A 26,724-nucleotide genomic window follows, 5' to 3' on the forward strand; every position below is an offset into this window, starting at 1 on the left:
GTGTTCAGCAGGCAGTGGGGCAGAGGAACCTTCCCTCGACTTTTTCGGGGTTTTATCAGTGGCTCCTTCTCTTCTGGGAGGGCCTGGCGGAGTTAGCGTGCCCAGACTGGCACCAGTCCCCAAGCTGGGCCGGCTGGTCACACATGAAGGAGCTGCTGCTGACAGATTAGAGCTCCCCGCTGCTGAAATCTGTTCCCCCTTGTCCGGCTTCCAGCAGCAACAGCCGGACGGGGGCAGCCGCTGCCTCCCTCGCTGCTCGGGCTTTCTCTTTTCCTCATTCATCACCGCCCCGCTCCACCCTCCACCTTTCTTTCTTTCGCTGTTTCCATCTCTTTTCTCGATGGGATTATTCTGTTCACTGATCTTTGGCCGCCCTTCTCACCTGCTTTCATTTAAAAGCCTTCATGTCTTTCCTGCCTTTAGCTTCCAGTGTTCACAGATGACCGTATGTAGAATTCTTGCATGCATGTGTATATACATAGAGTCACACGTGTGTGTGTTTCACATTCACAGAGCACATATTTATGTGTGTACATTTTCATCTGTCCAATGGAGTCATGTGTTGAAAGAGCTAGATAGAAACACTTTTGCATAGTAAATTCCCTCATTCTTCTTACCACCGAGACTGTTTAGTTGATCACCTGAGAAGGGTTGTCTGTGAGCTAGACGTTGGGAGGAAGCCTTTCACATGGCTTGCCTGGAGTTAGTTCTGTGAATATCAACTAGCTATTTCCTTCCAGTCTTAATTCCATTTTTAACGTCACGATGGCTCTAAGGATCATTGCCAAGTATCCCTAGTGCATCCATTGTTTGGTCAAAGGAGGTAGACTCGGGAGTCAAGTGGTTCTAAATGCTTTTAAGAAACCCATGAATGTCGTCTTTTTCAAAGGACAGATTTTTCCTGACAAAGCAACAGAAAAAGGCATGGAAGCCACACTGTGACAATATTGTATTCATGCAGAACCATCCTTTTCACAGTTCCCTGGAAGAGATCACAAAAGGAGTCCAGATGAGGACATGTGTCAAAATACAGTTAGTGTTTGACATCAGGGCTGATGATCACAAACCTCAAATTCATAATCCCGCTAATAATGCGGATAATAAAAATGACCATTTTCATAGAGAGAATCTTCATATATGTAATCTCACTGAATCATCACTATAAACACATGAGGGCTTCTTGGATCTGCTGCATAGATTACCTGCGGATATCAACAGAGAAAACTCAGATACTTACTTTTCATTTTCCCAGTGGCATTTCCAGACACTCTCACCCACTTTTTTCCCCCTCCTTGAACAACTGGTTCTTTACTTGAGGCACCGGTGACTTTACTTGAGGCAAAAAATCGCACAATAGAATATCATTATAATGTGGTTTATCATGACGTAGATCTTAATGTGTCAAATCCCTCTCATTATTGACTAGAGAAGAAACCAAGTATGTGTGTGTGCATGTGTGTGTTATAGACTATGGCTTAAAATAGTGATGCCACAGCCTACCCAGGGTCATTATTCTCATTGTTTTGTTACCACACTGCATGTGTGTTCATACATAGTTACCTCTGTTACCTGGGAGAGGAGAGGTGATATATGCAACAACCTGATGTAGCTGGAGCATAACCCAGAACCATGAATAAAGCCGAAAAGGGCTTTGGACTAAAATCACTGGCACAGATCCTTGTCCTAAAGTAAATGTGGTTTGTTTTAACTTAGAGTTCATTTACTCTAACTTTATGTATACCTCTAAGAAGCTTGTGGAGCAATTGTGTTAGATATGGCCTGGAGGGTCAGTACCCCAGTTTAAACAGGATACATAAACATATATACGCAACTAATGAATCGTTGAACACTACATCAAAAACTAATGATGTATTAATATGTTGGCTAACTGAACATTAAAAAAAAAAAAAAGGATACATTGACATAATTAGGCGGTCTGTCCAGAGCTGGTATGGTAGCTGCATGATTGTCAGGACCCAGGTTCCTGCTAGCTTTCTCTTTTTTCGTTTATAGGCTGTGGCCTTCGCCCCCATGCCCATATGGCTGCCAAACTCCAGTTTCGAGCAGCAGATTAAAGTTAGGAAGGAGGCTGAGCTCATCTAAGGAGGTTACCCAGAATTCCCACACTTTGCTTATAGCCCACGGTCAGGAATCAGTCAGTGGTCGCAGCTAGCTGCAAGGGAGGTGAACAAGTTTAGTTTTTGACCTGGTCAGTAAGACGCCCAGTCAAAAATCAAAGGTCTGTTAACTAGACAGATGGTCAAGGACCTATTGTTGGTAGGCCACCGGTAGTATCAGAGATACTTGCTTCTCTATTTCCCAGATGACAACAGCTTAGAAATGATGAACATGATGGAAATCAGGCAGGCCAGCTGACAGCATTAAGAAATAACCAACAGAATGGTAAGGTGCCTAAAATATTAGAAAAACCCAGCAGAAGACCTTGAAAGGAGCACTTGTCTAAGACCATCTGGGGCAAACTGCCCTATACTCCCCAGGAAGCATATGCCCCCTTTAAAACATCCCTGTATAAAGAATAGTGTAGTCATTGTCAGGTCATTATTAAGAGCTTAAAATATATTGATTATCTTTGGTTTAAGAAGTCAAAGAACTCTATAATACCTTTCTAAAATTTTCCATTTAAAAGGCTTCCTATAATCAAGAAAGAGCTTGGTAGTTAAAAATACTAAGCTTCAGCAATATGGAAAATTTACTTTAAAAAAGGTTATTGAGTGAATACTATGTGCCAAGTGCTTTATAAGGCCTCATTTAATCTTAAAAGTTACTCTGTGGAGACATTATTACTTCCATTTTTCATAGAAATTGAGATCCCAAAAGGTTAAGTCACTTGCCTACTTTGCTTGGGTTTCAAACCCAAGTCTTTATGGATTCCAGGTGTACTTTGCCCCACGTTGCACATCTGAGGGTCCATTCTGAGGGCTGTCTCACTGCTGAGCAGAGTCAGTTAGACAGGACTGGAACATTCGTGAGCACATCGTTAGCCTGAGGCTCAGGGTGGTTTTGTACTAACACGTTTCCTTTCTTGGCCTCTGCTGAATTCCTGTCCTGACGCCATGATAAATCCACAATCAGTCTGGGAACAGCATCCAGTGCACACATGCTAGGGATGTCCCAATCTGAGCCTTATTCCTCTCCCTGTCCCGAAGCGTATCGCACGCAGCTCTGTTTACCAGCCTTGCTGTGATCTTGCTCATGCCTGCCTTTTCTGTTTGGAAAGGATGATGATTTTTTTTTTTCTTATTCCTGTATATTCCAAAGTCCTTTAGGCCACATCTGGGACAACAAGAACTTGAGTCTTTGTGGACCCGAGAGTCTTTGGAATGGAAGCGGGAGCAGGCTTTCTGTTCTAAAACCTGCCGAAACTCCTGGAGGTGACAGACCCATTGAAAATCCTGTCAAGGACGTGTAATAAAACAAAACAAGACCTTGGCCTCTGTCATGATTTACAAATGTCCTCCAGGGCCACTATTCATTTTTGACAGGTGGGATAAGTTCAGATTTGTTTAAGGCTGAAATTGGAGAAAAGTACAAATGATGCTATATCAAGAGTGAAAGAAATGTGACGCATGGGGGCCACTCCTCTGTGCCTCACCCTATTACGTCCACTGATAGTTGACATTCACTGGGTATGTTCAATCCCTATTATGTACTGAATCCTGTGCTAGATGGTGGGTATACAGACAATATACATCCTCCATTTCATTGGCCCTCGGAGGAATGGGGTGTCCAGAGAAAGTTCTTTTAATTAGCTGACCAGGACCTATTTCTCTTGTAACACAACCTGACATGGCTAAGAGGCTAGCAGAACAAGCGTAAGAAACGAAGATCAGAATTTCAGAATATCATGGTTAAAAGTATCGGAATTTTCCCAGTATTTCTGGACACGAGGCCATCAAGAATCCCTTCTGATAGAGAATAAGATAATGGAGTTAAGGAGGGGAAAAGAACCATTTTAATAGTGTGGATTCTAGTTTAATTCTCTGATCTTATTGTCACAGATGATTAGCCACCTGCAAACTTAAAACCTCCAAAGAAGAGTCTTTTGAAATATACCAGAGTCCCCTTCCCCACAGGTACACACACGCACCTTTCGTGCTTGCTCACCTACAAGTTTAAAAATAGGAACCCCGGTGTTGCCATGACTCCCAGTGCTACTGAGCAGCCTTCCTCTCCCTCGGGTGTGCTTGCACTCCAGAATATACGGGTTAGCAAGGATCTGGCTCAGAGCGGCCTCTAGCGGCTCGATCCTCAGGGACGTGCTTGCTTCCCGGATCATTCAGCCCAATTCCCAAATTAACCCACAATAGACAAGTTGAACACTTGTGTGTTCTGACACATCCTCCCTGTGGTCAGCTCTTTGCAGAACCGTTCTCATCGGCAATGCATAACAAACCAGTTGACACCTACTGTGTGCTCAGAACTGTGGGGTACGGTCCAGTAGTTCACTGTCTTGTAGGAGGCCCAAGATCCGCATCCCACACACACTGAGCAGCAGCAGGGGAGCTGGGGTGGGAGAGGTAGTGATGACAAAGGAGGTAATTCAAATAAAGTATGTTTGCTCTTATCATCAGAAGTTAACATTTTCCTTTTTCAGATAAAGGAGACTTCTAAAATGTATCGCTGATTCAACAAGCTCAGGGAAGTGTTAATATGCTGACTTGCTTCCATGTTATCTTCCGTTCCCTGTGTTTTGAGTTCCCTGTGTCAGTACATCTCAGTGCTCACCGTGTGGGGTTAGATTTTCCTGGGGAGCTTTAAGAAACCATACAGATCTCAAGGCCCAACCCTGCAAAATTCTGAATGGGAAGGAAGTAGGGGCCCCGGGAATGAACATCTATTAAAAGCTCCTAAGCTGATTCTAAAGGGCAGCCTGGGGTGGGAATGGCTGTTCTCAACTTCAGGGTCCTTTTTGTGGCCCCAGTGAACAGAATGGGGTGAAAGGCAATGATAGTTTTGCAGAAATTTGAATTTGGTGCTAATGAAAGCATCCTTTCTTTGATTCTTTCCTAATGATCAGTCTAAAAATTGGGATTCCCTATTAGGGCTGTGAAATTCAATTTCTGGAAAGGGTAGAGGATATGGACATTTCATCAGTGATGATCGTCTTGCAGGTGATCATGATTTCCTGGTACGGTTTTTGGTCCTTTTGCTGATGCTCCATGTGTCTGTTTTGTGCAGAGAGGTGAGTTCCCATCAGTAAAGCTAGCAGCATGAGCATCAAAACAAATCTGACTTTAAATGGCGTTCTAGTTCTTCTGTACATAGATTGATTACAAACCCCAAAGAAACAGAACTTCAAAGCTTCGAATTTGATGTCTGCTGGTCTTGAGAAATTTATGCTTTGCTAAATTTTGGACAGGACAAGTGGTTTTAAAATGAAAGTTATTAGCACTAGAAAATGATGTTCTTTGTATTACTACGCTGTTATTACATTTAATGGAATTGCTCCCTAAAGTGCCACAGAATGAAATCAAAGGGAAAACAGTTTAGAATGAGGAAGACACAGGATGAGGGCCAAGGTGAGAAAGGAAATGGTGGGCTGCCCCAGTCTCCCTACCCTTCCCTGGAGCCTGGGAGAGCCCTCCTTCAGGGGGACCAATGGAATTGGGCTTGATAATGGTCTGGCAGGGGGTTGCAGGTGGTTTCATAATGCGTGGCGTTATTGGGGTTCCTGACTGCTGTGAAAAAGCGGGAGAGGGAGGCCACAGCATCGCTTTGGAATTGTATTAAGGAAGGATGTAATTTTGTATAACAGAGCAATGCCATCTGTTTCACAAAAGACTTTGCACGGCATAGGAGACTTTACGTTTGTCCAAAGAAATAAGAAAAAGAAGAGAAACACTGCCTATTGTTGTTAAAGCCCTTTGTGATTTGTAAGAGAGAGAGAGAACCATGACAGAGTCCCCAGACACACTTACCAAGTAGGTGGTGATTAGGTGACTGTTCTCATTGCCTCTAACCCCTGGCTTCCACCCAGCCAGCCGTCTCTCCCGCATTGATCACGAAGGTGCCTGGATGAACAGATGGCATTTTGCATCCCGTCCTTAAGGCCATCAGACTTGGGCTTCCTTGAATGAGCCGGAGGGAATACTGAGTCCCAAATACTTGTTCTTCTCCAAGCTCAAGATTCCAGATCTGAGCTATTGTGTAGAGCTTTCTGTCATCTCTTCACCAGTAGCGTAACATGAGGGAGGAACTAAGGACTATTAAGAAACACTCATTAATTGCTCCAGAGTGCATTTTTCCTCTTTGGGGCTCAACCAGGCATGTTCTAATATTGAGCTGGCTCCTCAAGGTTGAAGTGAAAATGTCTCATGCAGGCAGTCAAATCTTTATTTTGCATATGCCCAAAGACTGGTGCCATAAGTAGGATTATGTGTTTAGCTGTTTATTTCCAAGCACATAGGGGTTTTTCCAGATTTCCTATCAGGGGCACACGAGACCATACTGGGTTTTGCATTGGAGGAGAAGGGTGGACAAAAAGAGTTAGCGCTACTCCACGGCAGTCCTCAGACAGTTCTGGAGCTGTGAACCTTAGTGCCTGAGAGCCATGGCCATTTAGTGTTGCTTCTCTTTACAGGGATTTCCTTTCCCTTCTTGGCATTGTTTTCGTCTTGCCTCAAGTGACGTCAACTTCATTTCATCCTATTTGGTGTTGTCTTAAGAACCCGGCAGCGAGGAGAAGGGGCATGACAGTTAATCTCCCCAGAGCACCTCACGGTGCTGCCCACCATGCTTCTGTGTTAAGTCAAAGGGGTGACCTAGAAAATCCAAGTATCTCCTGGAGGAGCCGAGGGGACAGCCAAGAGTGGCCGCCTGGTGGGGGTACCCCCCCCTTTTCTGTGGGAGATGATAGTTCATATATCTCAGTGTTGTCAGGAAGACTGAGATGTATTTCTTTTTCTATTGCAAAGGTAAAATTGGAAAGTGGGAAAGGAGAAAGCAAGCACAGCATTTGATTCAGCCTTTGAAATCTTTTGGGTCCCGTGTAAAGGACACACATGCTAAGTCTGTCAGCCCTGCCAATGACACGTGCTTCAGATTGTGAGCTTATTTATTTCCAAAAAAAAAAAAAAAATGCCTGTTTCTTCCATTTCTTCTGAGCACTGGGAAAGGATCCTGCTTCTCCACACTTGGTTGTACCAGCTGTCGAATCAGTCACTCTGGTTATTAGTAAGCAGCAGGGAAATGTGTCTATAAAAAAAGAAATTGACAGGAGACAGGAAGAAGGAACAGGACTTATCTAAGGGGAAGGAGACACTTCAGAAATGAATAAGAGCGGGCATGATCCTGGAATGCCTAGGTGCCGGGCCCCTGGTCAGAGCCCCAGAACATTCAGAGGAGGGAGGGTCCATCCTGACAGAGGAAAGACGCTGTAGAGGGAGGAGCTGTGTTACAATAGGAGAACAGTCTGCCCCAACATAGCAGCGTCATGCCTTGATAAGAAAATGAAAACCCTGCTTTTGTGAATTTAATTCAGGGCTAAGGAGGGGTGCATGCTCAAAATTTCTCCAATATATTGTGCTTTCCTTTACCAAGGAGGAAGAACCAGGGCCTGATCAGACATCAATTCCAAAAGCATGACAAAATCCCTGCCAAGCATCTTCCAGGGAAGGCGATGTCTAATAGTTGCATTGGATGATGAAAAGCCCATCACGTAGGCATCTGTGTTTTTTGTTTTTGTTTTTGTTTTTTTTTTGGATGGAGACATTATCATTGAAGACCTGAAAGTGGCTAGTATAGTCTTTCTCAAATCAAGGTGGGGATGAGGAAGAAGTTGTAGCCCATGACTTACTAAATTACATAGATTTTAGTATGCTGTAAATAATGAAGAATTGGATATCTAGAGCAGAAAGCTCACTTTTCCATAAATCTCTGATAGTTTCTTTTTATACATTGGATGAGCTATGTATTCCTTAGCAAGCCCATACGACTCTTGAATATCTGGGCCCAACTTTCATGATTGGGCTTATCTGCATCCCTCTTCCGTCTCCCCACTGTGCCCCAGCATACGCTGCTTGGGATCCAAGCAACAGCCAATGACTGGGCCACCTGACTGGCTGTTCTCTGTGACCAGTTTTTTTTACTACTTCATATATCTGCATGGTTTGTTCTCACTAATGCTCCTCTTTGAGTTCCCCTGGTGAATACATGAATGTCGTTTAAGATCTGACTCAAGTGTCATCTCCTCATCATGAAGCCTTCTCTAACAATTCGAGGCAGAATTAGTCATTCCTTTCTTTGGGCTCCAATAGCCCTGTGTTCATACTTCTATTATAACATTTAGATATGCAAAGCAGTTCCAATTTAAAAGTATATCTGGGAGTGTCTAAGGCTGGGAAAGTCTTTTGTAGCTACCCCGGGACTCCTTGTACAGAAGACTCATATATGTTTCATTGAATGAAAATGTGAATGAATCAATAAAGATGGGAGGCAGGGCTTGTGCATGGGGAGTGAAAAAGTGATTATTTGTTTTAAAAATTAAGTATGCTATCCTTCATGTGTGAAGGTGAATTTTCTGATTCATTGGCAGTAAAACATGGGCTCTGAACTGGTTTTCTACATTTGTTTTATGTGCAGGGAGGGGTCATGTGGTCTTTTGCCCTATAATCTGTGACATCCTTGGAAATTATTCCTCCCTGCCCTTTGTTCCTTTTCTATATGCCATCAGTCAAACCCCAGTAACTCCTGCATGGCCTCTAAGTTACGTCAGTCTTTCCTCTCTGCTTCCGTAGTCACTGTCCTCGTTAGCTTGTGCCTGGATTCCTAGAACAAGCTGCTCCGTGTCCTTTTAATACCACACAAAGAATTTTACCCACTATCAGATTTATAATTTTCAAATATCATTTGGATCATTTTACTCATGTGATTAAGGACCTGTGGGGACTTCTTTTGGCCAAATTGAAATTTAGCATGGCAGTCCTCCTCCCTGGATATCAAATTACTGATCTCAAAACCTGATCTCATATTCACTTTCCAAAAGGGATGACTTTTCTAGGCAAACCCTTCTCTTTTCCCATCCAGACAATGTGGTCCATATAGTGGAGGGGATGATCTGCTGGGAGGCAGGAGAACATGGTTCTGTTCCCAGCTTTGCTACTAATTAGCTGTGTTAGAAGTCATTTTACCTTTCCAGACTATGGTTTTCTCATTTGTAAAATAAGGTCTTAGGAGAGGTGCTTGCTTGGAAGGAATTCGGAAGGGTTGAGCCCGATGTTCCTTGATTCTCAAGTCCTTGGATTGTTTGATTTTATGAGGTATTAAATTTCTGTGTTTCCTTCCAACCTTATGATCGATGAAGTAGCTTGAATAGGTTTTGAATCCAGAATCTTGGCTTCATCCCCAACACACTATTCTTCACCAGCTGACTTAGCACCAGAACAGGAATGGAGAGTAAGGGCCTCTGTGTTAGCCTGCCTTTTGCATGGATCCACAGAATACTGGGAGCAGTCCTTTTTCAGATTAGTTTTAGTTTTTTGGATAAGCCAAGCTTTTGATTCACTTGATAAAGAAAAATAAATGGGCCAGATTTGATTTTCTTTGATTGAAAAGATTTATTTTCTATTCTTCCTGCCTCAGCAAACACTAACCTGCAGGGATTCACAGTCTAGTTACCCAATTCCAGGCTGTCTGAGTTTCTTGAATCTGCCTCTTCCTCTTCTCAGGCCTAATTTTTGATAGAGCATTTGCTTTTTAAGAAACCCACCTGAGGATGAATGAGGTCAAGGTCAGGATATGGGCCTCAAACTACTTCTTGCCAGCTTTTCTTATTTGATAGAGTTCTACTAATGGAATTGTTCCCATGCCACAGTTGAATTTTTGTGGTATAACCACACAACTCTGCCCTCCACCACTTTTCTCCATCTCAGGGGAATGGCATGTGCATCCTTCCATTTGCATGTGTTAGAAATTTGCAAGTCATCTTTGCTTCTTTCCTCTCCCTCAGCCCTTAATCTAATCAGTTTTCTAATCTTACTGGTTCTACAGTAAAATATATTTCAAATATCTCCACTTTTCCCCCCATTTCCTCTAAAGTCCTAGTTAAATCACACACACACACACACACCACACATACACACACACACACACACACACACACACACACACACACACATGATTTTTTAGTGTTTTTGTCTTCCTCAGACTAGACTATTAGCTCCATGTTGGCAGCAATGCATCGGTCTCCCACACCATTGCATTTTAATGCTTAGCACTTTAATTGGCTCAGAGCAAGCACTCATTAAATATTTGTTGAATGAGCAAATTCACTTAAGCTAATTGTAAAATTAAGCTTGATTATCTATAGACTTGATTTCCTCTGGGCCTTTGGACTATCTATTTAAGACTTTATTTCAGGTTCTATTCTTCGATTCCTTATATTTTCAACAAATAATGCAGCACCTACTCTGTGCACAGAGCTATGCTCAGTGTGGAGGACAACACAACAGAAAAGACATGTTCTGATTCTTTTCCGATTTTAAATTTCGTTGAAGCAAAGCCTGCACGCACAAAAATGTTGAGTAAAAGTACAAGACAGAATATGACAAAATGCCTCAAATAGATAGTACAGTTAATATGCTGTAGTAAAGAAATGTTGTCTATGTAGGCTGAAGTTGCAGCCTTGAAACATTGTGGAGGATTTGGAGGCAGTGGAACTTGACCTAGCTTTTGAGGAATGTGGAATCTAGAGGTCCAAGCAAGGTGACGTTTCTCTAGTTGGGAATGATAGCATGAACAGAGATTTGGACTTGACACTTGACACTGAATATTCATGTGAGGGTTATGTTGGGATCAACTTAACCTGAGTGGAATTATAGACAAGTAATAGGAAACAAGTGTGGGGTTAAAAGTTGGACAGAGTTGGTTTTTTGAAAGACAACATGCTATAGTAGGAAAAAGTACCATATTGGGAGTTGGCATCTCATTATGTGACCTTAATCAAGTCATTTACTCTGTCTGCATCTCCTCCAAAAAAAAAAAAAAAATAGTACGGTAAATAGCATGTATCAGTAAAAGGTAGGATTACATCAACATTTAGTTATTCTGTGTTATATTTTTGTAAAGGATTTGAATTAGAGACCACTGGCATATCTGTCTGCTTTAGAATTTTCTATGAAACAACCTCTTTAGTTCTTGAATCCCTGGCTTGGGCTGAATGAATGTCACTACTAACTGGTAAGTCATGAAAACCCTGAAAGTTAGATTAATGTCATTTAACCTTATCCTGGGAAGTAACCATAGGAAAGACTTGATTATGTGGTTATTTTAAGATTAATCTTGTATGACTATATGAGGCATTGGGAAAAGTGACCCAAAGGTGGGGAGACAAGTCAGACCTACTCCAAATGCAGTGAAAGGGCCAGAATGTTCGTGGTCTCCGGGATTGCAAAAGAATTTTGAAGTTTACTTCTTTAGGATCTGGTAGTATCCCATATAGAGATAATACAGGAGATAAAATATCAAAGCTGGCTTTTCAGTCTTGAGATTGAAAGGATGGTGAGAGATCAATGGAAATTGAGCAGTTGAAGTGGGAACCTGTTTTTCACAGAAGATGTGTTAAATTCTGAGCTGAGGGCTGGACATGTTCGTGAGGATATCTTGAAGTGCCTACAGCGGTACAGTCTGGAATGTGAAGTTACAGATTTGAAATTCATCAGCATAGTGTTGATACAGCTGTCAGTAACCAGCTGAGAAAAGATCAGTTCTCTCAGGAGAGCAGTTTATAGAGAAAGTAAAGTGAGACTCCAACTGGGCCACCCAGAACAGTTGGAGGGAAGGGGGAGCAGAAAATTCAGCAAAGGTCACAAGCCTGGTGGAGGTGGAGGGAAGACTGTGGTCATCTCAGTAAGAGGCAGGTTATTGAAGTCCAAAGAAATGACTTTTAAGAAAAAAGGGGTCAGTAGCGTCAAATATGGTAGAGAGGGCAGACATTTGTGGACTATACATATCATTTCCTCTTTTATACCATTAACTACCATTAATTGTCAGTTGATTCGGTTTTTTTATTATTATTCAGGTCCATTGCCTAATTTTTTAATCATTTTATAATTTTTTAAACAGTGTAGGGAAAGAATTAAAGGGAAGGGAAGGATTTAAGCATTTTACTCTATTATGAGGTATAGGAAAATGTTGGTGGGGAAGGTTCTTAATACTCACTATTGGTAAAATAAAATTGGGGCCATTTGCACAATATCAGAAGCCAGGTGGATCTCTTGGTATCCTGGCCCCTATACCTGTTCGGTTGGTGGCTTTGGCCAGGTTACCTAAGCCCTCTGAGCATCTTCAGCTGTAAAAGCAGAGGTAACACTAAAGGCTACCTGTTATTTTCATGCTGGTCAAATGAGAACGAGTGCAAGGTTTTTAGCAGAGGCCTGATACAAAGAAAATGCTCCTTGTTAATTATCTTTTTTTTTTTTTTGGACTATCCCTGCAGAGAATTAAATGGGATACTGTATTTATTAAGTGTACACATTGAAGATTTTATTTTCCTTCCTCATCTTTTCCCAAGACGGACAGATTTCTTCCGGTCAAGTTTTGTAAGACCAAAATCTCTATGAAATCTAGACAGTTACTTGCTCCTGAATCTTCCTCGCCGTGGGCTCCCAGCATTGATTAGTCTAAAACGTGGAGAGAGCACATTTGTGAGGAATGCTGAGGAACAGGCCTGGAAATGCTACATGATGGGAGGAATGAAGTGATCTTAGTCTCTCAGTGTGAAGTGTTCTGCTGATGTCGGAATGGGGAATCATCCTGAAAGAAAAAAAAAAAAAAGTGTATCTTTCTGAGAGCAAAGATGCATGTGCTGACAATTTAGATTTTTGCCCAGAGATGCTGGCATTTTCTTTCTGGGGGCGGTTCTTATGTTTCCAACAGTGTTCCCACTGCATACCATGTTCTCTCCTCCTCCCACCCCCCTACCCATATGTCTTCCTCTTTGTCTCGCCCACCCTACTCCTGGTTTCTTTCTGTCTCTCTCTTCTCATAGGTTATTTCCCTTTAGTAACAAAGTGAATCCTGTCATAGAAGATAGGACTACTTTCCCCAAACCCATTCTCCCCATCTTCAGCTATTTCTTTTCTGAAAGTTCTGGAATGGGCAAGAGATCTGGGGAACATAGTCCTTTCTACATATTCTGTTGTACTTCTCCCATGTTTCTTTTTCCTCCGATAATTCATTTGGCTTTGTTCTCTCTCCCTGGCTTCCCCAAGTGTCTTCCCTAATAGCTCTTCCTTTCCTCCTCCTCCAAGACTGACTTTCCATGAATTGGCTAGTCCCAGCACAAGAATGATCTGGCCTTGGAAATCTTCGTCATTCAAAAGTGAGGGCAGACAGAGAACCCCACAGAAATGGGAGGGACAGAAGGACTGAAGATTTCTGAGGATGAGTTTGGGCATGGGTAAAGGTGACCTGAGCAGCCAGATGCAGCTGCAGGGATGGCAATGAATTATTTTGGACGGAGAGTTTTGGTAGATGACATGACTCACTGGGACTAGTTTACATTACCCCTCACTCCCATGCAGGGAGTGAATGTTAGGTTATTGTTGGCATGTTTTAGTTTCTTGTTTTGAAGCACAGGGTAGCTAGTTCCAAATAAATGACAGAAAAAAGCAAAACATCAGTCTTAGACTTTAACCACATCGCTGACTTCACCTCTTACTCAGACGGAGACACGGTACCCCAGTGAAAATACCATTATATTATGTTGTCTGATTTGTGTGAGAAGACACTTATGTGTGTAGAGGTTTTACTGTTGGACGATGAGGGAGACAGGTGTTTGTTTGTTTGTTTGTTTCTGAATGCTTGAATAAAAAACTGAAAATAGATATCAGTTCTGTGCAAAGAAAAATCCAGAAAAAGAATTGATCGGTAAGAAAGTGGTAGGTTATTTGGACATACTGACCAGAATTATGCTAGTTTACAGGTGACTGTAGATAATAGAAGTAGCAATAGAAAATTATATTCTGTCCACCTGTCCGTTCAATTTTTATTGAGCATTGGCCATGTGCATAGCCAGCCCTGGGTGCTGTGGGAGATCTACCAAGTTTACACTTGATTCCTGCCATTAAGGAATTCTCTATATTGAAGCACCCACCCAAAGAATGTATGAATTGGCATCCTCCCTCTCTGGGCCTTTTCTCCACATTTCCTTTCTTAAAATTATCTCTGAACCCAAAAAATATAGCGCTGAGTGTCTCTTTAGGGATTAAAGTGCTAACAAGACAAAATGCTGGCTTGAGATGTTTTTAAAAATTTGATTTTGTTTTTATTATTTAATGTGTATAGGAAACATTCTGATGCATGGGGAGTTATGGGCACTCTTTGGTGGTTGGCTGACGAAATACTGGAGAACTATCAGACAGTGGTTCTCAAAAATTGGATCTCAGAAAGTTCCCAACCCTCAATATGTCTTCCCACCCTTCCTGAAAAGTGCACTGACTCTCTTGCTCCAATATTAGTCCTGCCCAACACACAATCCTGGGGCAGGGCGGGAGGGGGTGGTGTGAAGGGGAGGCGCTACTTAGAGAACAACCCGAGTCCTGGGCTGTTGAATGGAAGCAAAATGATTGCATTTAAATCAGGTTGAAAAGTCATTCATTCATTCACTGTTCAACCACCGTTTACTGAGTGCCAAACTTGCTACTAGCTTTGTAGCTAGAGATAAAAGACAAGGGTTTCTGTCCTTGTAGGGCTCACAATCTCCAGTGACAGACGTGGCTGAGAAAGTAGCTGAAATGCCAAATGCAGTCAATTTTACAGGAGGTTTGCCTGTGATATGACAGTAAGGGCTGACACATAAGAGCAGATAAAGGCATGCCACCCCATGCCCAGGGGAAAGGGAACATGCGGAGGTATGTTTCTGTGGACCCCCAGTTTCTCCCTTATGAATAGCTTTCCATTTTACCCCACAATACTGTTATTCAGAGCTGTTAATAGGAACATGGTTTGCCTTTCCTCGCTTTTACCCACAGCCTCCCCTATCCCCAGCAGTAATCTCAGCACCAGATCCCCCTCCTTGAGAAACAATGACCATCTGAGTCTGTATCTTTGTCACCATTTCACACACTGCAGAAATAATGGGTAAGACATTATGCTTTTAACAGGACTAATCACCATTATTATTGCAATAACAGCATTTATTTGCTTCTTACAGCTTTTAGCATACCCTCCCATATACCAGCTAGACTTTCCAGAATGGTGAAGAAACATGCTGAGGTCTCACAGCTAGCAAGGAAGCTCTAGAACCTGGATCACCTGATTCTAAAGCCCCAAAGGACTAGGTGCAAATCCTCACAATTCCGAAGGTTTTTATACACGGCCTTGGTAAAATGAAGCTCCACCATGATAGTGTAAGTCTACAGATCAGTTGAAGAACTCATGGGGAACCACCAGTGAAACGTAGGCTAGAGGTGAATACTGCTGGAACCATGATCATGGGAATATAGCAAACAAAAGCATTGAGCTGGAGATCAGAAGACTTCATCCCAGCCCACACTCTGCCTTCTAGCACAAGTCACTTAGCTGCTTTGTGTCTTAGTTTCCTCTTCCATAAAAGGTAGAGCATAAGTTAAATGATCCCCAAGGTTAAGAACACAGACTTTGGAGCCAGGCTCTGCCACTTTCTAATTGTGTGACCTGAAGCTAGTCATTTCATCTTTCTGAGCCTCAGTTTTCTCTTCCCAGAAAATGGGGATAATAACTGTAACTTCTAACTCTTAACTTATAGAATTGTTAGGAGTATTAAAGAAGTTCATAATTTTAAGTGATTAAACAGTGTGTGGCTTTAGGGTAAATGCTATATAATTGTTTCTTGAATTAAAAAATTGGTCCCTTCAGCTCCACGATATTAGGTGGAGTCTTTGAAGCTTAGTTATCACTGGAAGTAGAGAAAGAACGTACAGTTTACAGAGGACGGGTTGAGAAGGGAAATGCTGAGATGGCAAAGCGTTACGATGACTTCAGCAGGAAACTCAAGAAAGGGATAGAGTATAATAAAAAAAAAAAATTCGAGCTTTCCAACCAGGGCCCGGCAGAATGGCTCCCGCGAAGAAGGGTGGCGAGAAGAAGAAGGGCCGTTCTGCCATCAACGAGGTAGTGACCAGAGAATACACCATCAGCATTCACAAGCGCATCCATGGAGTGGGTTTCAAGAAGCATGCCCCTTGGGCACTCAAAGAGATCCAGAAATTTGCCATGAAGGAGATGGGAACTCCAGATGTGCGCATTGACACCAGGCGCAACAAAGCTGTTTGGGCCAAAGGAATAAGGAATGTTCTATACCGTAGCCGTGTGCGGTTGTCCAGAAAATGTAACGAGGATGAAGATTCATCAAACAAGCTCTACACACTGGTTACCTATGTACCTGTCACCACTTTCAAAAATCTACAGACAGTTAATGTGGATGAGAACTAATCGCTGATTGTCAAATAAAGGTATACAACCGCAAAAAAAAAAAAAAAAAAAAATTCACTATTTCACTGGCATAGGTGGATATTCATGCCAAAGATCTTAGGGAAGCAGAGGGAGGTGGTGTCAGGCTTTGGGACTTCCGGACACAAAGCAGAACAATTGAAGATCTGCAGGAAACTCCGGCCTGGTCCAGTGGTCTGGGGTGTCATTATTAAGTTCATTTTGTAGTTAAAGAAAGCTGGCTTGCTTATCCACCTGCTCCCGTTCTTGAAGGCCACCCCGGTTCAGGGCTCCCTCATCCTGGCGCTGTCAGAAGTCAGGGTCCAGTGAAGTTGGAGTTTCTCCTTGAGCCTTTGGCGCCTCTTCCCTGGACATTGCTTCACACACAATTGCTTAGCACCATCACTTGTTAAATAGAAGGAAAATGAAAATATTCTTGTTGCCTGCATTCCGGTTCTCTGCCGTCTCCCGATAGACTGGTCTGCTGAAATAAATCCCAGCAATAAGAAGGCAGAAGCCTGCGGGCGGCTGTGTATCTGGTCTGATCGGTTTCCCTCGTTCTTAATCGAGTCCTGTCTCTTGCTCATGCTGGGGTACAACCTGTAGCTCCTCGCTGTCCGTTCAGCTTAAGAAACGGTTGTTTAAAACAGGGACCTTGAGCCTTGGCTTCCACGTCTGTGTGACAGGAGATCACTTGCAAATGTAGTGTGATGATTAAATGAGATGAAAAGTCAGAACGCCTCAACTACAACACTGCCCCCCTCCTGTCTCCCTCCTCCCCTTCCCTGTCACCTGCCCACCCTCCTCTCCCCTCCCCTGCCAGCTCCTTTCCTCTCTTCCTTTCTTTCTTCTTTGTATTTAAAGTGACACAGTTTGGTGACTAATTCCTGATCTGCTCTTTGATTTCCCCAGAAGGGGATCCGATCCCTCCAGGGGACACTGTTGTCCTGAGGCTAGGCAGTGACAGTGGAGGAAAACAGTGTACTGGGAAATGAGAAGCAGAGTCATGCCCAGGGAGGGGTGTGCTCAGAGGGGCTTCGGGTAGGCACAGAGCCAAAGAGATCGTAGTGGCTGTATTTGCATTAGTGTTCTGCCTCAAGGAGTTGTTTGCCTTTAACCGCCATCTTAATTTACTGATTCAGGTGAAGGGAGAAGACGAAAGGAGGGACTTATCATCTCTTGAGAACCCACTTAGACAGTATACTAGAATGCATTAATTTATTTTTTTTAAGATTTTATTTATTTATTTGACAGAGAGAGACACAGTGAGAGAGGGAACACAAGCAGGCGGAGTGGGAGAGGGAGAGGCAGGCTTCCCGCCGAGCAGGGAGCCCGACGTGGGGCTCGATCCCAGGACCCTGGGATCACGACCTGAGCTGAAGGCAGACGCTTAACTACTGAGCCACCCAGGCGCCCCTAGAATGCATTAATTTAGACAGTGATTTTTGGAGTCCGTGCTAGGGCCAGGAGCAGTCTCAGGATTCTTTAGCTTGCTTGTAATTTCTGTTCCTCAGAAATAGCTTGTCTTCGCCTTGGCGCAAGAAGTTTCTGTGGATCACAACCTTTGGGAGCAGAAATGAGGGACGAGGGGGTGGAGGCAGGGAAAGAGGAAAGGCCAAGGCAAGGTGCTTTGTTGAGCTGGTAGCCCTGTGGGGGGCTGGTGCTTGATCCCGCCAGGCCTTTCTAGGAGAGCAGATCAGTCAGGTAGCCAGTTCTCAGCCTCACGTAGTCCTTCCGGTCTAACATTGCCACCTCCCTAATCTTTGGGCCCCTCTCACAATATTTTGCCAAAGTTGGTCCATCGTCCACTGCGTCATTCACTAGGCCACCAACCCATTAGCATGTTAGGCGTGCCTCTAGGAGTCTTTGCCAGACCTTTGACCCTTAATTCACAGGAAAGTGCTCCCCTGCCAATAAATTCTATATCCCGCTCTTGCTCAAAATCCACTTCCATGCGTGCTCCCTGCTTTCTGCAGATTTATATAGGCCAGGTCTTTCCCTTGCAATTCCTTCGGTATGTAAGCTATTTCCTCCTAGCTATCTGCCTCCTGCTAGGAGCTGTGTTTTCTCGCTATCCTTGTGCATGACCCGACTGAAGGTATTGACCTGGAGGGAATGAAGGGAGACAGGGGTGTATATCTGGAAGGACAGGAGGCCTATTGAAAGACACCTGCTTCAGATAAGGTCTTTGGACACTCTCTAAGGTCAGGTTTATTACCTTTGACCGTCGGGGAGGAGCTTTTCTTGCCACCTTGGAGGTTTTAGGAAAATTCTTCCCTTACTAGGCACCCACACGTCCCTCTGTGGGTCTCAGGGTCCCATTCTTTTCCCATTAGGATTTTCACGTAGGAGACGTTCCAGCGTTGTGCCTTCAGTCTCTTTTGTAGTATCGTCACTGTTCCAGTTAGTTCCTAGGTCTGGTTTTCCACAGTCGGCCCTGTGGCCACAGGCAATGCGAGTCTCCTTAAACATTGGCCTGGGAGACTTTCTGGATGTCACAGAATACCTCGAGTTAATAGTTGGCTGCCCTAACCCTTCCAGTTCCTTTTTTTCAAGACGTGCAGATATTTGACTGAGCTACCATACAACCTGATCCATCACCCTCTGCCTCCACGTCACCGCAGGCCACTACAGGGGAGAGTCTTAGTATTTGTGGTGCTGGTACATGCCAGGAGTTACCGCCACCCTGCTTACCCCCAGCAGTGGGGTCTTTGTTGAACACCACAATCCCAGCTCTAGCTACTCCTGTAAGGAATGATCTTACCCTGAAGGCAAAGCCTTAGGTAAAGACTTTTAGGTAGGTAGGTTTTTTTGTTGTTGTTGTTTTGGTTTGTTTGTTTGTTTGTTTGTTTGTTTGTTTGTTTTGAAAACGATTCAAAAGGAAACCAGAGTTGGGGACCAGAAGAATGTGACAGGGAAGGAGAGAAAATTGATACAAGGATATGTTATTGGGTTGAGCATTGCTGAGGGCAAGTGATCCTTCATCCTGCCAGAATCCTCTAAGGAGTCTTTAAAGATGTGCCTGAGAACTATGTCCTGAAAGACAACAGGAGCAAGTGTTTGCTTTTCTGCTCCCATTTACTCTCCCACACTTCCAGGTTGCATCTAGTTCTGACGTAGTATGGCATCATGGCAGCGGGGAAGCCCCAGGGCAGGAAGCCAGAGCTGGACAGGATGTGCCTGAAAGGAGGCGCCACGTGAAGCTGGCTGAAGCCTGAGCACACACGGTCCCCTCGTCTATGCCCGAAGGGGGGCACCCAGTGATGCCGATGCTCGGCCTCCGTGAGACCGGCCACCTCCTTCACGTGTATCTCGAAGCAGTCCTGCAGCTCAGCTTTCTCTCCAGCCAGGCAGGAGCACAACCGTGAGGACAAAGCCGTGGATCTCGAGTTGTGACTTGGTCCCGCCCAGCCCTGCTACATTTCCTACTATGTTCACTTTCTCCCGCTCCAAAATAACTTCACACTCTCTCTTCTCACTTCAGACCTAAGGCTCTTCCTCTCCTCTAACTAGCACTCTCTGCTGGTAAATCTGCCTTCTAATTCATTGAGAAAATGGAATTATTTTTCCCAGGAACGTCTTCATTTTTATACTACCAAATCTACCAGCCTACCTGCATCAGTAGCCTTCAGATAATGACCAGAAAGGCCGGCGTGGCTTTGGCTTTGCCAGAAACCCTGAACTTGGTAGTGTGATGGTCTCCTATTCAAGTGCCACTGTGTCCCTTTTCTTTTTCCACTGGTTTATTTTTTTCATCATGATAAGTGTACTCTTTAATCCCCATTCCCAATTTCCCCCACACGTCTCCTCTCTGATAACCACGAGTTTGTTCTCTATAGTTGTCTGTTTCTTGGTGTGTCTCTCTTTTTTTTCCCTTTGCTCACTTGTTTTGTTTCTTAAGTTCCACAGATGACTGAGATCATATGGTATTTGTCTTGCTGTGGGTCTCTTCTTAGAGTAATATGACGGTAAACCAGAGTGTTACGTCATTTGGTTACTAGGAAGGGTTTCCCTTGGCTGAAGTGCCATATGAAAACAAATATTTGTTAAAATTTATTGGAGAATTTAGATACTTTTCCTGAAAGGGAGCTACGTCCAAGCTTTGGAATTTACAGCAAAGTACCAAGGTGCTTTATTGATGCTTGTGCACGTATTTGTATAGGGGATTGATTCAGGAAGTGAGTGGATCAGTGTGCAGAGGAGAGATAGGAGTGGCGGGTTGTACGCGGGAGTGATAGTCTCCTCTGTTGGATGGTGGGGGTAGGTCAGCTTCTGGTTCTGGAAGTGGAAGGTGAGTGATGATGGGCAATAGTGCATCTGGAAAGGGTTTCTGTGTGTGAGGGACTATTTGGGAAGGATTCGTGCATATGAGAGCAGATGTGTGGGTAGATGATGGCCTCTAACATCGTTGAGTAGTTGAGCTTGAGCTGAGCCAAGTAAGCAGGGCAGTACTCTTGCATATTTTAGAGTGGGAGGCTTGGTAGATAAGGGCTTCTTTAGTCATTATGCATGTGTCTGAGTTGGAGAGAGGTCACTGAAGCCTGTTTTCCCCTCTTTTCCACTTACAACATGAAGGGAACCAGTGAGTGTACCCCCTTTTAAAATTAAATACACCAAAACCATATGATCAGTGATAGCCCTGTGTTGCATTAACTTTCTCCTCCCTACTACACTTAACCTCATGTGACAGAGTTTGACTACCAGGGGTGTCACGTGGTTGACTAAAGGGGCTTCCGGATTCTCTTTAGAAGCTGCTGTGCAAGGCAGCACTGTAGTTTCTCTTCTTTACATTTTTTACCATCTCTAGTCCCACAGGAGTTGCCTAGAGAAGCTACCCAACACCATAAAATGCTGTAGGACAAAGCAAGCAATTTACACTTGGGTATAAGTCAGCAACAGCTCCTGCTTCTCCCCCCTCACCTCACCCATTCATCTGTGAAACTGCCTTGGTCCAGGTGTTTGCCCTTTTTCCTGGGTATTTCCTGCTCAGCACTTGAAGACTTGTGTGGACTTTCACAGCTGTGGTTTTCTCCTTAAAATACCTTTCATTGAAGGGCACCAGGGTGGCTCAGTCGGTTAAGCGTCTGCCTTCTGCTCAGGTCATGATCCCAGGGTCCTGGGATGGAGCCCCGTGTTGGACTCCCTGCTCAGTGGGGAGCCTGTTTCTCCCTCTGCCTGCTTCTCCCCCTACTGCTCCCCCTGCTTGTGCTCTCTCCCTCTCTCTGAAAAATAAAAAATACCCTTCGCTGAGTTTCTTGAATGATCAGCCTGAGAGGCTTTGTCTCCTCACCTTAAGAGTGAAAAGTAGGAGGAAAAGCAGCCTGTGTGGCCTGCAGATGACAGAGGTATTGTTCTGGGACCTGAAGTCCCCCCCCCACACACACACACACTTCTACAGAGAAGTACACAGGTGCAGCCACAGCTGAATCCCCACCCGGAGGGAGACAGAAGAGTGTGTGTGTGGTAGATGCGGGTGGAGGGGGGAGTGGACCATGTCAAGCATAAAAAGAAAATGGTTGCCTATGAAAGCCAAAAGACTTCTTTACATAAAGAGAAGCAGGAAATCATCATTATAGATTCAAGAGAGAAAGCAGGACATGGAGGAGAGAAAAGAGGAACGATGTGACAGAAAACATGGGAAGGAAGGGCCCCAAAGAGTGTCCTTCCTGGTTAAGGACTGTGCCTCAGTGTTTGCCCCTGTGCTCCCTCTGGGACTGACCGACCTGTGTTTTTATCATGAGGGAAAACTGTGGCCATCGGGGAAGCTACCTCCAGGGACAAAGAGACTGTGATTTGTAGAAAAAGGACAGGTTTGTTTTCCACTTTGGAGCCCCACCCACTGCCGGGCTGTGCTTTCATCTCACCTCCTGTGCTTTTTTGTATTTTTCACTTTTGATTTAGGACAGTGAAGGCATAGGTAGAGTGGTTTCTGAGAGATCAGAAATCCTGAAGAAGAAGTTGACCATCTGTCATGGTTTTGGAAAAAAAGGAGTGCTTCTTGTGGGTTTTCTCACTTCCACTTCATTATCATCCAACACATATTTATGGCATGCCTACTGGGTTTGGATGATGTGCCAGGAGCACTACTGTACCAGCTACAGTATCGGGCACATTTATAAAAATACCAGATTTAGTTTGTGATGCTATGTTGTCCGGCGGTTGTTCTACCATTTTCCAGATGAGAAAACTGAGGCTGACTCAGAGTAACTTGCTCAAGGGCTGCAATGGCAATAGCATCCCAAGCAGGGCTTTCTGAGTGTAATTCTAGGGATCCTTTCTGCTTTGCATTTGTTTTAAATCAGAACTGCCATGCTCTGCCTGTTTTCTGAGCTGCAGTATGTTTTAGAGTCAGCCAGACCTCGTTGTGAATCCCAGATCTACCTACTACCTATTTAACTTGTATAAAACTATCTACACCTCAGCTTTAGCAGTTGTAAAAAAGAGATATTAATTACTTATATTGAGGACTTCTATGATGTTTGAGTTATTATTCACATATACACATATATACAGAGATATATGGATAATAATATGTATATATACAGGATAATAATCCTCATGTGTATATATATTATATATAGTCTAATATAATACATAATACACTTCTTAGATAAGAAATGCTAGTCCTCTTTCCCCCATTCCCCCTCCTGATGAGAATTCACTCTCCTTTTCTGTGGTTGCACACATTTAGTAGTTTTCTGTAGCTTCTTTTTCTTGTGATCAAAGAACCAAGCCCTTGCCTATTTAGTCCCATTAGAGTACGCACGGTATTCCAAGGTGATGGATAAGAAGCACTGTCTCAGTCATAAAGACCAAAGATGGAAAAACTAACACCACTGGGTGTAGACAGAACAGGAACAGAATGATAGAGATACTCGACTGTACTAAATCACCCTCTATTTTGTGTTGTCTTGAAGAATATCATGCCGCATTCATTCCCACGGGACAGATTAATCCTTCACCTGAAACTGCAAGAACAGAGTTTTCTTTCATTGAAAACATTTCTTTCTTTCTACCTTCCTTTTCCACCCTCATTCCATACCCTTGTCTTTCATCCTTGAAATTTCAGCATTGATCTCTTAGGCGGTGTTGCTTCTCACTGCATTGTCTTCCAAACATGTCCTGTTTCATCTGCCTTCGTCCGCTGTGACAGTAAAGTGTGTGGCCTGTTCAGCCATGGTCCTTCTGAAAGAGTAAGATATTGAACATTAGAAAAACCTTGGATAGGATGCTGCTGTGTGATTGCTGTGGACCCTGAGAGCTTAGGACATTTTCATATTAAGCACTTAGATTAGTATTGGCTCATAGCGTGACCATTTCTTTCAACATATTATTCTTTTTTTAATTCCAGTTAGTGCTATATTAGTTTCAGGTGTACAATATAGTGATTCAACAGTTCCATGTATCAGTGTGCGTCATCTTGTGCACTCATAATCCCCATCCACCTATATTACCCATCCTCCTGCCCCGCTGCCCCCTCTGGTAACCATCAGTTTGTTCTCTAGAGTTAAATCTTTTGTTTGTTTGTTTGTTTGCCCTTCCCCCCCTTTATTCATTTGTTTTATTTCTTTAATTCCACATATGAGTGAAATCATATTACTTAAGTCCCATGTCCTCCATGAAGTTTACTCTGACTTCACCTCCCCACACTGTTCTCTGTCTCTAAACTTAAGCAGTATTTATGGCCTGTTGCATCACCCTAGTCTCATGTCTTCATTTCATCAAGTGATTTTTATTAAGAGGTTGTTCCATTCAAAACTTCATATTAGGTTTGCTGTAGATAAAGTGGTAAATTAGATATTCGTATTCCCAGGAGTTTTCAACCTAGCAGTGGCTTAGGCTACCAGCTGTCCTTTGATAGTTTAGTTGTAGTTCTTGTTTTTTTAAGCCCTACAGAGAGGATTTTGTGGCTATTAGCTACGTCAGTTTGGACTCAGATCATTATGGACAAGTTAATGATTTGGGAACAGATATTGTAGGGGAAATAAGTGAACACTGGAAGAAACACACCTCCATCACCACTTTGCATAGGGATCAAATTCTTCTTCTTCCACAAATCTTCTGGCTAAAATAGACATGAAAAATTATAATGTCTTAAAAAAAACTTGCTCTTATGACATCATTATGACCAATTTGTTATTGCTTTGTCATCAAGGGGTCATTTTTGCAATATGCTTCTGGAGCTCATATAGTCTTGTATTGCTCACTTGAAAGATCAGCGTCCAGTTTTTTCTGAGACCATTCTTTTAGAGCATAAGCACTAGACTTCTTAAAATGCGACTTTACCTGTATAATAAGTATTCTAATAAGCAGAGAAATGCAGTTCAAGGAGCCTTTCATTCATTTGGTCACTTACTCATATATTCATTCTACAGTCCTGCATGCATTCGTTTAAAACCTTTACTAAGTGTTGATTGCATGTTTCTTGTCTTAGAGGATGAAGAACAAAGACAATTCTTTAACCTTCTATGCATGACTATTTCTGAACAGTCCGATATTATTAAGAACTTTGGCAGTCATTTTACTAATTCTAACCAGAAAGAAAAATATTTCTCAGTGAAATAATGTAGTAAGTTTAACTTGAATGCTGTTAGCTAGACTTTTTGGAATTCGCTTTCTGTCACATCTATATTATTCTAGGAGAAGTGAATATTACCTGGAGGATGAGAGCTGAGAGGCTTCAGAAAAGTGAATGAACGAATACATACATAGTAATTATTCTCAGAATAACTCTCAGTTCACTCTGGTCATTTAAAAAAATTTTTTGACTTAGTCTTTTTAGTGAGCATGATTGTCTTCATTACTATCACCATCATAAGCTCCACCACCATCCAGTATTTAGCACTGTAAGCCTCAAGGTACACCAGCAATGCTCCAGGCACCATGAATGAGAATATTTACCAAAATGATTAGACCACTATCTTCAGGAGCTCGGCACCTAATTTAGCCTTAATAATGCGGCTATAGTGCATAGAAACATATTTCTTAGAATTTTGAAATCTCTTGGAGAAAACTCCTTAATTTGGTTCTCCAAAGAATTAGGTGCTTTATGTCATAAAATATATTCCCAGAACATTTGATCTTCTAGTCTTTCTTATCCATTTTGGGGTAGATGGAAGGCTGGGCACCCTACCAGAATTTCCCCTTAGGCTTGAGATTAAGGGGGAACGTCAATACTATAATCATCAGAGTTCAAAACCCACACAATGCTTAGGACTCAGCAGGACTCTGTGGAGTGGGGATATTTTATGGAGAAGATATGACCTCCTTTTCAAAGAGCTTCAAGTCTAGGTGACCTTAAATCATAAGCATAGAAACATAATATTTCTTAGAATTCCCAAATCCCTAGAGAAACTATTTCTCTCCAGTTTCTCTAAAGAAAGAACTGTTCTTTGTTTAAAAATCTTCTCCATATCAACCCTCTGTCATGGACTATTTTTTTCCCACCATATCAGAGGAAGCATCTTACTGAATAGATCTGCTTTCCTCCTGTTTGCTGGGAGTTATTAAAAGAGCTGACTGCAAACAGATTTTTACTGCCTGAGTGTGGACTTACATCAGGTAGCACCCAATAAGACTTGACAAGCTGACATCTCTTATCCATCAAGAGTGATGGGTGGGGGAGGAGCAACGGGAAGGTGAGAATCTTATTCCCACCTACTTTCTGAGAGACAGACTTTGGTTGAGTGATATAGGGCCCATTTTTAGAAATCTATTTAATTTGTGAGTTGGAGTTTTAGAGATTTTGTTTATGGAATATAGGGCTAGAAACAATACCCACCTTGTCAATGCTGAACAGAAGCTGAAAATTACATACCTTTTAGGTCACAAAGAAGCAGTAAGATGAGTCCTTTGGAGGAAGGAAAAAATTCTTACAAAACTCCAGTGACAGAGCATTTTAAACACTGCATTGTTCTTTAGCCAGGCAGCCTAACAGCTCTGTGTGATTGGTAATGATGTCAAGCTTTTGTTCATAAGGAGGAAAGGTCTTGTAAACTTAGATTTCCAAACATGTAAGCTTTATAGCGCCAACTTTTGTCCCATCCTCTTCATATTCTGTTTTCTTAAACATTGGTGACTCTGATTTTTTTAAAAAGAAAAAGCGAAAACTACAGCCAGATTCTGAGTTGTTCACTTACAGAATTTTCGTTTTACACGTGGAATGAGAGATGGACACATGTGACTTCTTGTTCTATTAAGAATATGTTACAACCACTGATGGCTCATTCCTAGGAAAGAAGTAATTCTTGGCTGCCTTTTCATTGGAAGAATATGAATATTGAATTCTGCTTAGTT

General features: G+C 42.9%; 2 protein-coding genes across 3 annotated transcripts in view; both read left to right on the plus strand.

Annotated features, from left to right (window-relative positions):
* GRIN2B (glutamate ionotropic receptor NMDA type subunit 2B) overlaps window positions 1-26,724 on the plus strand; it is a 413,013-nt gene that overhangs the window by 249,370 nt on the left and 136,919 nt on the right. The gene's annotated exons all lie outside the window — the stretch shown is intronic.
* On the plus strand, window positions 16,044-16,447 carry LOC141370164 (large ribosomal subunit protein eL31-like). The gene has a single exon (XM_073877948.1). The coding sequence runs from the start codon at window positions 16,054-16,056 to the stop codon at window positions 16,429-16,431; it is 378 nt and encodes a 125-aa protein (XP_073734049.1). The 5' UTR covers window positions 16,044-16,053; the 3' UTR covers window positions 16,432-16,447.

This window comes from Callorhinus ursinus, unplaced genomic scaffold (assembly GCF_003265705.2).
Source record: "Callorhinus ursinus isolate GAN/ISIS: 27379988/994484 unplaced genomic scaffold, GSC_fseal_2.0 scaffold27, whole genome shotgun sequence".
Lineage (NCBI taxonomy): Eukaryota > Metazoa > Chordata > Mammalia > Carnivora > Otariidae > Callorhinus > Callorhinus ursinus.

Excerpts from the sequence above, each read along its gene's own strand:
- LOC141370164 (XM_073877948.1), top strand. The coding sequence starts at position 16,054 with ATGGCTCCCGCGAAGAAGGGTGGCGAGAAGAAGAAGGGCCGTTCTGCC.